The 12,625-nt window shown below is 42.5% G+C and overlaps 1 protein-coding gene across 11 annotated transcripts in view; it reads left to right on the top strand.

Moving 5' to 3' along the window:
• LOC126370025 (collagen alpha chain CG42342) overlaps positions 1–12,625 on the top strand; it is a 238,784-nt gene that overhangs the window by 119,233 nt on the left and 106,926 nt on the right. For 3 of the 11 annotated variants that reach the window (XM_050014644.1, XM_050014641.1, XM_050014638.1), the window contains exon 1: positions 10,276–11,060. The exons of 2 other annotated variants lie outside the window; for them this stretch is intronic. In XM_050014644.1, coding sequence (XP_049870601.1) covers positions 10,646–11,060 — 415 coding nt within the window. In that variant the 5' untranslated portion in view covers positions 10,276–10,645. Of the gene's footprint in view, positions 1–10,274; positions 11,061–12,625 lie in introns of those variants that run through there. 6 more of the 11 variants (XM_050014640.1, XM_050014639.1, XM_050014645.1 and 3 more) reach the window with 3 other exon arrangements.

Genomic DNA, 12,625 nt, shown 5'->3' with positions numbered 1-12,625 from the left:
TATTAACATTCCAAGTAACTTGCAGGAAACTTTAACAAAAATAGTTGCAAAAGTTCCGGACGAACAGGAAATAAGTCGTAGAAGAATGTAGACCAACTCGCTAAGGACGAGCCTTAATGAGCTTAATTTGCAAAAGTCACAGGCCGGAGATAAAGCCAGGCTAATAGAACTTTGTCGCCCTGACGCTGCCCGGACAGTCTGGGCTCGAAGGGTTTCTGTGACGTCACTCCTTTTATTACAATTGCATTAAGTCTACTAATTAAATAATCTCTTGGTTTTCAATCTTTACGTAAATAAAACTTCGTCAGGTTGTGGTGATAAGCGAATTGTATTTGAATAAAACAATGATAGTATTCACAATAGTTGAAAAGATATAGAAATACATACCCTGTCGGCGAAGTCTATGGCGTTAGTAAGTATATATTGCTAAAGCAAATAATATTACAGTAAAAAATACAGTATATTATGATATTATGTTGCTAACAAATTATTAATAGGAGTTGGAATTTTAGATGCCGTAAATTTATGATGCTAGATTTTGAAACGGTGAAATTGATACATTATATGGTACAACTCGAATAAAGTGAAACTTTCATTAGCCAACAGCGTGCAACAAACAGGCCGACTGCATCGAAATCAACTAATGAACCGATCGCAGCGCAATTAACGAATGGTCGAGAATAATAGCGGCGGGTATCGAGCGCTATCATCCCTCGTGTTCCCAGCTCATGGGCATATATTGAAAATTGACAGAATTGCAACTTATCTAAAACTATATTTCACAAACTTCGGTCACGTTTAAAGAAAACACAAAGGACGAAGTGTCCCTGAGGAACATTGGAATATTTATGCGCTCGGAAACTTGCAAGTCGTCTACAATCGTCTCCTATAACAGCGTATACAACAGGTACTGAATCTAAAGACAGTTGAAGCAGTATGTGTATACGATAATAAATTTAAGCTTCAATGCCTTAGTAGGTAATTATCAGTTAATTTCAGTTAGAAATTATGGCAAATGTTCACATAGACACAAATATAGCGGCTGCATTCCGCGCGTTCTACCCAGGCTTTGGCACCGCATCCCATGCACACAAATTACGTACAATTACAGCTTTACTATATCTACACCAGAGTAGCGCGAGCCCCGACCCCGCGTGCTGGTGGGCCGCCGCAGGCCGCCGCGGGGCCGCGTGGAAGACGCACCAAGATCAAGATATATCGGCCACTTCCAATCCCCATCTACCGGTTTATTGTGACTTTAGCCGGCTATCACCAGTTTTATGAGGTGAATTTAGCTCTAAGTGCAGTAGTTAGGGTTGTAATTCGTGCGAGCGGGGATGTTTCGACGTTCAGACGGGAGCAATACAAATTGATCCCATCACGAAGCGCGCGGTGTTTAAGATCCGCCTGCACAGTCGTTTGATAGTGTCGGAAATCACACTATTTATATGAGCATTAACCGTATCCTACATACGAGAGGTATTAATGGAATCCGCCGGCAAATAGATTCGGTTTGTGGCTATACTGCCACGAAGTAGGTTACGCTCCGAAGATAAATTGGTGTACTAGTCGAAGTATTACCACTAGCAACTACAATATTTTCACATAAAGCTGAAATACTTTAAAGATTAGCAGATTTACGCTTCTAGTTTAATCCGAGTGCGACCGCAATGTTTGTTTAAGTACTTGGAACAATAAAGCAGTTATCTCGGGTTTATGGTTTAAATGAAGACGAAGCGGCGGTGAGTGCTGTACGGCGGCGGTCGCGGGGCGCGGGGTGGCGGGGGCTGTGCCAACAACGTGCCACACTGCCCACGGTGGCGGCGGTAAATCTCCGATATTGCTACACCGAAACAAGCATTGATCTGGCATCTGTTCAAATATATCACCGATACTCCAATAGGATATTATAATAAGATGACTGAGGAATGAAGAAGAAAAACAATAATCTCACTCATCTTCTCAATTTTGTCTTTATGAATATAGAAATCAAAGACCAGCAAATCCAACGGATTGACTGATATTAGATTCGAAAGCTACCAAAGTCCTAATTTTATTCTCGTAACTTTTATATCTGTCTTCAATCCCTCTGTGGATCCCGCAAAGTTTTAGGTCTTGACTTAACGAGATAAGTTCCAATCAAATCAGTCGATAAGGTATTCCACGAGTGTGCGGGTTTGATTTAAGGCGTTGTTGTGATAGTATTGTGTTGTCGTCGTATGCGCGTCGTGTCGTTGTCTCGAACAATCGGCGATAAGCATCAGCGATCGTGATCGAGAGTTTTGGATGCGGGTGTCGCGCGGGGAACGTACTGGCGACTTCACAAGTCGTATGTTCAGCTTTAGACGCTTGAAATCTGTATTATCTGTCATTATTTCGATCATAGCATGCATGATTTGGAGATGAAAATACAATTTTACTTTTTATAGCTGCAAGTTGTGAAGACGTATTTGAAATGTGTTTTGGTAAACACGTTTTGACGAAACTTATTGTGGTTGGCTGAGTTTTTCTTTGGCTTCATTTACAATTGAGTTTAAAATCAGTACCAGACAATTAAACAGAATAAATCATTGAATCCGTAGCCGGTTTTTTTCCCTTCAATCATGTTACTTCTGTCGCTGACTGTGCGCATTATCTAGAAGCACATAAATTTATTTCCAATTGGAGATGGCAGATAACTCTCGTCTCGTTAACGCGACAATTTGTTCACTGCTGCGGACATGCTGGCAATCGATAAAGCCTGCGATAGGCAAACAGTTGACAGTATTTTTATATCTATAACCATAAAAACCTAATTGATATCTGCCATTGTTATAGAATTATTGGTATTGCCTCTATAATCCTGTCGTCGTGCCTTTGTAGATCCGGTTTCAACAACTCATGTTCATGCAAGGGCTTACAATACATTTGGTACCTACAGTTCAATTTGTTTCATATTCGATGCTTTCACTCAGACACAAAACGAAAAAATATTAAATCTCCATTTTGTTTATCATTATTATCATTTCTCAGAAATACGACCTATCTAACTATAGTAGATTTAATCACTAATCAGTCACTTTACCTAATAAATTAGTTTCATTATCATAAGTATTTTATGTTACCATAATAATTATGCAATCTTAGTTGAAATCACATATATCACCTTACATAATGTATGCATTAAGTACACAGTATAGCTCATTGTTTATATAAATAATATTGTATTTCTTTTTTATTAAACTGAAATTCGGCTCAAGGTAGATTTTTCATCAAAGACGTTCAAATTAACAGTTATTTCACAATATCGTCTCTTAATTATCTCTCAAAAAATGAGGCTTGTGAAGTTCCTTCCAAAACCAATAGTCTGGAGATAATTGTTCAGTTCAAACGGTATTTTTTTTAGTATTTAATATATTCAAATTGGTTCGTAGTAAGAAGTGTTCGCCCCGTTGCTTGGAGCGGCTGGGAACGAACGCAACGCGTGCGCCATCGCCTCCCGCGCCGCCGCATCGCAGGAATACCGCGCCATTGTTATGTCTTCTTGTCCGTCTGTTTTTGTCTAGCATGTAGATCGTATCAGCCGTAGATATGTTACGATCGGTATCGCACTCTGTGATTATAACAGTTTTGATGGGGTTAGTGCACGCCGCGGACACGTCATCCAAGCCGGAATTACTCATAGGTTTTTAATTGAATTTTTCTTTGTTTTAGGCACGTGTAAGTGGTTTATACTTTATATGCTGTTAGCTTGCAACCCTGTCATTTAGCTACACAAATTACAAACAGTATTAGTAGCAATAGGCCTAAGTACTTATAGCGGTAAAATGTTCAATATATCCGTAATGCGAATCGTTACCTTGCTTGTACAATATTATGTTTCGTGACTGGTTAAGGTTATTGCAGTCTGTCTGTAGAGCTATACAAACGCGCGGCATGTGAAGTGTACGTAATATTTGCGAAGTAGATCCAAAGACAAACGTCTCAATTTCCTCTGGATCAGTGTTTATGTAAGCAGCGCTGTGGGGAGCAGTCGACAGGCCCCTTACACCGCGTGTGATGCGCTCTCAACCGAAACTGAATGTTGATCAAACACAAGAACCTTTCCTCCTGCTTTAATACAAGATTAATAGTATCTATTCTGCATTCAGATTAGTTGCAAGGGTGGTTTCATTCTGATTCAATTCCGTATTCGTATCCATAAGTTTAAACTAACAATGCAGCTCGCGACTTGGAAACTAGTTCATCCGTCCCGGACGTATTTGAGATTAATTTGCATTGTTCCTGTCCGAGGGTGCGAGTGGGCGCGGGAGAATGTTCGCCGAGACATTACCGTGCCCCGTTTACACACGCCACTCCTGAATTATTAGGACACATCCCGAACACATCTCCGCTGTTTTGCGCCAGATGCGTCGGATGTCGTCGAGTTTATTAGTTCGTCCCTGTAATTTGTCATAGGACGCGTTGATGACGGTTATTTAGTACGGGCCCGGTATCTGGCCAGTGTCGATAGATTTATGTGGGAGGGAGAGACATACGGCAGCGCGGGGCGGCGGTGCTGGTCCGTCCACCGGCGAGGTTTTACGAGCTCGCGACAAAGTAACAAAGTGCTGTCAGAATGACAAACATGTGTTAGAAGTTACAGCAGGCGTTCCCCTCACAAAATCGAAATTCATAGCACAAGGGTCCTTTCAGACTGAAAAGCCACCCGCTCCTTTTTACAAATACAAAACCGGAATTTAAATTCATAGTGCGACCTCTCCGTATAAATCACAGTTACGAGTATCGATAATGCGGGAGACGTTTTAAGGTATCTGCGCGGTATGTATCTGGTAGTATAAAAGAACCTGCCACAAAAGCAATAAGCGATCGCCCGCCTCGAATGAGCTACGCCATCAATAAAACCGTTCGAATCATCTTTTTTCCCATTTAAAACTTCATAATAAATTGCGGAGCGAGCATCGGCAAGCAAAGCCTTAGTCTCACATGAATGAGGGAGCTGATAAAAGAAATTCCTTGGAGATCAAACGAGGGAAAATAAATGGTCGGAAGCGCCACCCTTGGCGGCGCGGGAGAAATCGTTTGCTAAATCGCATCCTCCACTATCCGCCTCGGATTTGCCATCTACCTATGACATTTGCTACCTTAGCAGCTTTATCTATCACTGTCACACTATTTTCCGATATTATTGTCTTTTTTGTCGCCTATGTTTAGCTCGATATTAAAATGTTGTTGTTGAATATAAAGAAGAGAGTAAAAGAAAATGAATCGCCAAATGAAAAGCAATTTATGTGGCGGAAGGAGAGGATACAGAGAAACATAAACAGGGTGATATAAATGAAGCAGGGGAGCTGTATCTCTTTACACAGCTCAATGAGTGCGAACAAAGTGCGGCGCGGCGCGATACCGCCGGCCGCCGGACGCGAGCCGGCGGCCTTATCTTGATTAATTTTCTTTTTAATACACATCCACCGAACCCTGAACATATTATGACCTTTCATGTTACTTGTATTCGCAAGCCCCTTCACTCCGAGATGAATGCTTTTCAGAACCCTTTCAACCTGTTGATACGCATGTACGAGTACACGAGAGCCGAGCGGCCTTCTTTACTGGTAATTATTAATTTGCCAGTAATAGTCTCGTGGATCGTTAACCGGCCAGGGACGATACTAAACAATCATAATTTACTAATACTGCGGCTATGAGGACATTTATAGATTCAATAATATTATAAATTGGCTCGGCATATTCTGTTACAATATTAATTTAACAAAACAGAGCCTACTCCCCGCAGAGAATATTATTAATCTGTGTTGAGAGCGTCGTTGTAAATTGTTTAACGATTTGAGGCGCTTTTCAGCGAAGTCAAACAAAGACAAGTTGGGATTATACGGGTGCTCGTAAGGACGGAGTCTTCGCAGTTTGGGGTCAAAGTACCCACTAGCTGAAACAACCGTTAAAATTACGTGTGAAGACGAGTTAAACAGTTTAACTCCCGAAGTTATCTCTCTTTCTGCGGGGAGGGCAGAGGAGGTTGTATAATTATTGCCGACGATAATAACTGGTGACTGCGAAGCCCGACATTATACCTATTGTGTAATACATCACCTTTTATACGTAAACCAAAATATCATAAAAAGCATTATTTATTTACCTACTTATTTAATACTGGGCCGATATGAATATGATATTCTATTGAAACGAAACGAGAGTTTAATATTTCATTTTATAATATTAAACGTATCCAAAATGTACATAATAATTATAATTATTAAAACCTTTGTACGTATCTGATATTATAATTCTCTAAAAAGGCATACGTCTTGCCGTAAGCTAAATCACTTGTAATACCTGAGGTGACTATTATCATAATTGTTGTGAAACGGTGGACCAACAGTTTACCTTCCACCGACAGCGTTCATTGGGATCCTAAACACACAGCGTGGTCGACAATAAGCTAACTGCCGCAACTTCAAACTCCAATCGACGTGGGGTCGTCACGCCTCGCCCTGACTTGTTTCGAAGTTATCACCGATCAATGGCCAACATCGAAGATTGTAGTCGAGGAAACTGTTAGTCAAGGTCTTCACAGTTTCTCAAACAGGAACGAATTACTCGTAAGTTAGTTGTTCCCACTCGCTACCTGGGAAGGTGTGCCAATCTCGTAGTTTTCCGTCGACCTTTATACTCGGTGTACCTACCAGTCATGAAATCTGAAATTCCAAGTAAGCACCTATAACTATTGGTTTCTTTTTGATCGCACCGACCTTTCCGTGAGCACCCGTATACGGTGTCAGGAATTAAGTCATTAAGGTGGAACAAAAAGGCGGGCTAACTGCAATGGGGAGCACGACAGACGCATTAGAGAGCTCTGCGGCACAATAAACCCCGCAATAAACACTCGTAATGCCCACATCCAGCCAGACCCACACCTCCAGATCTGACTACGTAGACATTTCGTGAAGTTTCTTTGTTGTTGCTTGAGGGCTTAGGGAACAATGAAACGTAGGGCTTTACAAAGATCACGGCCATTTTCTCTCATTTGGTAAAGAGCGAAACTTGCTCAAAGGAAAACAGTCCGTTGTTTCTGTCAGGTATTGCAAGAACATTTTATACAAAATAATGAATATGGCGCTTTTTCGTTGGAACAAAAACTTAAAAGTTTCATACTTTAAGCAGCGAGTGGTCGGAGGTGCGGGTGAACATTGGTAGCTGGCGATGTACCGCGCGCTGGCCGGCCTCGCCCGCGGCCCTATCTTTATTGCCGGACCTATCGCCGATTGTTTTCATTCTAAACTCGTGTTTAGTCGCCCGCCTATTGTAAAATTACTACCTTTACTGCTATAAATTGATGGCTTTCTTTTATAACTATATTGCAGGAATTACGTATAGAATTTATGGTCCTAAAAGTCGTTGAGCTCGTGAGACATGAAATTGATTGATTCTAATTTTGAGGTAATAAAATATTTTGTGTGGCGCCACTGAGTCTTTGTGAAAGTTCAATTTAGTGCGTGGGTGAAATCCTATTAGAATACAATGGAGACTTCCTAGATTGAACGTATTACTTAATATCTGAGATCTAATGACTCAAGTTGATAATATTTATCACACGTTACGCCACCAATATTGAGGGTAACTGCTTCTGTTCGCTGGCACATTTGAAATTCAGATGACAGAGTCCTTCTAATTGTTCCGGACCGCGGTTGCGCATACTGATGCTGATTTATAAACCCTTCCGCTACACTAGTGCCTCGGGTCCTACATTCAATTTCTGACATGTCACGCTCTAATGGCCATTGGGAGAGATGATTCGCTCCTAATACTTAGATACGTACACTATGCGAATACAGAATTATGTTTATGTTTACTCAAAGAAACATCAGAGTACGTTATAAAGTTGGGAGTCTATTCACACCGAATGAAAACTGAGTGCCTCCCCGTCTATGAGACGCCTCAAAGAGAACACTTGAAATCCGCGAAGAATACTTTATGCTAATAACTGTGACCGCCTCTGCGAATTTTTGCAAACTTTTCAGAATTTATGAACATCCTAAACCACTTGAACCCAATACCGGGGGCGCGGGCGTCGGGCGACAATTCATAAAATAGAGGAAGTGGCTCAATTTACACCCCGCAACCCGCCCCCCTCTGCCCGCACTGTAAACAAGCCTGACGATTCGATAACGAAACTGCTCCAATTTAGCAGCTCACGAATATTTCACTTTCTCCGTGCGCTGCGCTATTTAGATTCCTTGTTGCGGGAACTTTGTTTACTTCGTTGTTCTGAACGTTTCCAACGTAACGGGACACTTCAATATTGCCCCAGGAGGTGTGACTTAAGTTTACGATTGTTTAAGTCGTCGGCGAAGTTCACCGTACAAGAGTGTAATGGTGATTCGACGCCACAGATTTCCCCTGACGCTCGTCCTGCTTCATAATCATTAACCAAACTTCTAGTTTTAGAAGAAAAGTTGAAGGAGGGGAGAGTTGTCTCTCAATTATTTAAAAGTGTGCATTGGATTAAATTTAAAAAACTGAGCTGTCGACGCGAGGGTGTCTTAAACGTGCAGTTGATGAAGGACAAAAGTTTAAATTAAATTTAAGCAGTGAGCGGGAGATGGATCGCGCACACGCCGCGCGCCGCCCGCCGCTCGCCGCTGCATCTCCGTGCTAAATAACGACAATCTAGTTTTAATTGCAGCCATTTGTCTGCACTCGGATGCTGCGGATTGCGTCGCCGATGAACCATTCTCAGAAGGTTTTAACATATTAATGAAGGCTGCGCTCTACGAGGGGAAACCGCCGTTAAACTCGCGACTGCACTTAATCTCTCCAGATCTTGTAAATATTTAGTATTTAGTAGTATTTAAACTTTTATGAATACAATTACAAAGTCGTAACGTTTAACCGAAGTCTTAGTCGTAAATTAAGTACTTGAATAAAATTCGAAATGACCATTAAGATATTTGATAACGAGGCGCGTTAGTGGCTGATGCCGTATTAACATTGGTATGCATGTGACGGCTCCTTATCAGAGTTATCTTTTAATTTTATTATGAGTGGTTTATTACAAAGGCGTGCGTGGTACCCGGGGAGGGGGCCGGGGGGCGGGGGGGTGATCAAGTGGCGTAAGTTTTTTGTGGCGGCGCTTGCGGCCGCCACTTCGTTTTTAATGACTCTATTAAAGAGATTAATAGGCTCTATCGTTTAAAAAAGCTCTCCTTTTTTCATTCCGTACAAATTTAATTACTGTCGATACAAATCTATTGAAAAAGCGTCCGTGTTCCGCCGGTTGGGGGTTATGTTTATGTTCATAATTTTGTCTGAATCTGTAAAAGATAACATTCCAATTTGTATTCGTATATCCTGCCATAAATTCCATTACGTCCCTATATCTTCTTGTATATTTGATTTGATTTGATCTTCTATTGAATTAATAATAAAACAAGGTAGGCTATGACTGTTTTATTTTTTCTTTAAACTTTTCACCCTATTCGGTAAAAGGTTTGAGACCATCAGTATCCTACAAATCTATTGATCGTGGTGTGTTCACTTCGTTTAGTTTAAATTACAGAGCGGTATGTCTGGTATCCCCAACCCCCCGCCCCCCGGGCTAGTGGCGTCCCCGCGAGTGCCCAATTTGGCCCGGCAGGCTGCATGAGGCGGCACCAGGTTTTTGTACGCACCCCCTTAATACGGGAGACCGGGCGCTGTTCTCGACGTACTGAGCCGCCGCTGCTTTATTCAAGTTTTATACAGTCCCGTGCTTCTGCCGTAATGTGCGCCGTTTTTGTAGAGAATGTTGCGTTTGCATGGCAGGCGGTTTTGTTTTAGCTATAAAGAGAAAATACTTCTGTCCAACTCAGACGAGTTATTTTGAGAAAAAGGCGCTTGGTATGCTGTTAGCTATACCTTCAGTACAGCAAAGGATGCCGCGCCGAAATTGATGTTTGTCAATTTTATCACATTTTGATTATGTAAATTGTAGAATACCTCATTATTGCAACCCACTTTGTAGGTGGATCAGGATTTTATTTTATGTTAAAATACTTAAAAAAGCATGCTTGCTTATTGAAAATATCAACCTAAATTTTTTTAAATAGGTAGGCCAACCTATCACTGAAAATCAAAATCGCGTTCTAACACTTCCAAACACTCACGTAGAGTAGATACGGAAAGCGTGTCGTAAAGGCGCACGCCTGTCTCCCGATTCCCGAACCGCGAAGACAGCAGCAGCGCAGCGAGTGGCGAGTACTGTATTGGCAAGTAAAATCGACTGGAGTACAGTCCTGTGGAGTGTGTATGGAGCTCAGTGGCTCGCCGCCTGCCGACGCAAGCAGACGTCACGCTCGCCGCCGCGCCGCCCCTCGCGAGCTCGAACACGATCCCGACCACGATCATCCACACAATACCTTCCAGATAGTCATTTGTGTATTACTTTCATCTAATTTCAACAATTTATGTTTCATTTTGTGTTCAAATGTGAGTTTTCGTTTCTTTTCCTGACATTCCCAAAATTTTCATCATTTGGTAGATTTCGTGAAAAGCATCATCCGGATGCGTCTATTGTGATTAAAATGTATCGTTCCATTCATGCAAGTCGAGCTTGACACGACATTCACAGCGGTCAGACAGGAACGATGCTGACATTCCGCGAAGTAGAGTCATGAGGATCATCGGTATGATTCTGAAAATGGGGGGAAAGTCGCCGCCGGGCGCTAAGGTGGCCCCGGAGAATACAAAGAAGGAAGAGAAGAAAGAGGCAAAGAACACAGAGAAAGAGAAGTGGGAGAGATGCGAGGATAGATGCCCGGGGGATCCCTGGGTGTACTGTGCAGTGTTGTGGTGTGCATGTGCCATGAGCCTGGTGTCGAGCGGGTACAGCGTATACAAGCAGCAGGGGTTGTCGGAACGGCTGGCGCTGCTGGAGGAGCAGCATCGCGCACTGCGCAGCGCTGTGCTGGAGCCGCAGCAGCCGCTCGTGGAGCGCCTCCGCCGCGAGGTGCTGGCCAGACCACCCGCGCCGCACTGGCGCGCCGCACGCAGCATCCGCGACTACGGTGACTGCGGTTGTCCACCAGGTCAGTACCACCACTTGCGTCAACAACGTGGTTGGACTCACGTGGTTCAAAAGTTAATCTATCCGGTTTACTGTATCAAGGTACCTATTACCCACTATATTCGGTCTACCTACCCTGAAAAAGTCCGAAAGTAAAAACAAAAACAAATATTGACTTTTAAATACGCCTCCAATTGAGAAAACAAATCGTTTGGCGGACAATCAGTCTCGGCTGCAGTGTTTGCCTCATCTGTACCGCTGTCAATATTAAACTGATCGACTTTTATCAATATTTGTTCAGCGACCAGATGAAAACATTTCAATTCCGGTGAGGCGAGCGTTTCCACGTTTGTCGTCCACTCGTTACTACGAGCTCCACTGTTGTCCGACTTAATTCCCAAATGTCTGATCATATGATCGCATTTTACATACATATTTTTAATGGCTCATTGTTTGTCATTGCCAGGATTTTATTTATGATGGAATGAAATTGCCGTAAGCCAATAACAGAGTTGGAGTTGAACGAAATAACGCGGACGATAAATTATTCTATTCATTCCGAGCCCGTGCACGCCGCGGCGACACAGGTACCTATAAGTATTAGCCGTTATAAATTCATATCATGTTGTAATTTGAATAGTGTAAATTACATGTCAAGCCTTTATTGTGCTTTGTTTGGTGTAATTGTTTACTAATCGATTCGCTCTTAATGACAATAATGCAGGGTCTGTTGAGATTTATAATTTTATTTTCCGGGTGACAGATACGAGCTCTTCGCTAACTTGCACGAAAATATCACAACGGTCCCAGGGGCCGATCTCTTCAAAAAAGCTATTAAATTTTTTCTCACTCCACGGCCGCAATACGAAGTTAATCCCGAGTTGAAAGCTGTCAACTAACCCGCGGTGATCTGCGGCGGCGGCGACGGGGGGCGCGGGGGGAGTGGTGCTGATCGAAAAAATGATAAACGACGGACGGTGCGAATACGCGCCGAGGGTGACACTTTTATTTAAGGGTTCGAGTAACTCGCGACTAACAGGATAGCTCACTCGGCTACGCTTAGAGCTTTATTTTAATAGCCTGAGCAACTGTTATAATAATATGAAACGTTTAGACGGGGTTAAGGGAGACTTCTAATAAAACTTGCACTAATAAATGATGCATTGAACGTGACTGTCTAGCGACTAGCAACCATTACATATAAACAAACAGGGAAATTAAAAAGGTGATCGATAAAATAAACGAATGTGGGAAAAGTAGGAATCAATAAAGACAAATGTGTAGCTGTCGGACGGCGGCGGCGCGGGCGCGTGTGTCGGCGATAAAACTGACGTGTGCACGCGACAGCAGGGATTAGTGGCCCGAGTGGACTGGCCACATGTAGACACCACCGGCAGAAATAATAAAATAACCGATAATAAGCTCAGATAATAAGTTATAAATGACCAAGGCCAGCTGGATGCTGGATGTGTCTAGACAACCCGTCACAATGACAAGACAAAAGAACTTTCCATGTAGGTTGGTAGGTACTCGTCTAAAAATAATGTGTTATTAAATAATGATAAACTGGATGGAAGATGATTAATG

This window comes from Pectinophora gossypiella, chromosome 10 (assembly GCF_024362695.1).
Source record: "Pectinophora gossypiella chromosome 10, ilPecGoss1.1, whole genome shotgun sequence".
Taxonomy (NCBI): Eukaryota; Metazoa; Arthropoda; class Insecta; order Lepidoptera; family Gelechiidae; genus Pectinophora; species Pectinophora gossypiella.
The sequence above is the reverse complement of the archived record's forward strand: the minus strand, read 5'-3'. Positions and strand labels throughout refer to the sequence as shown.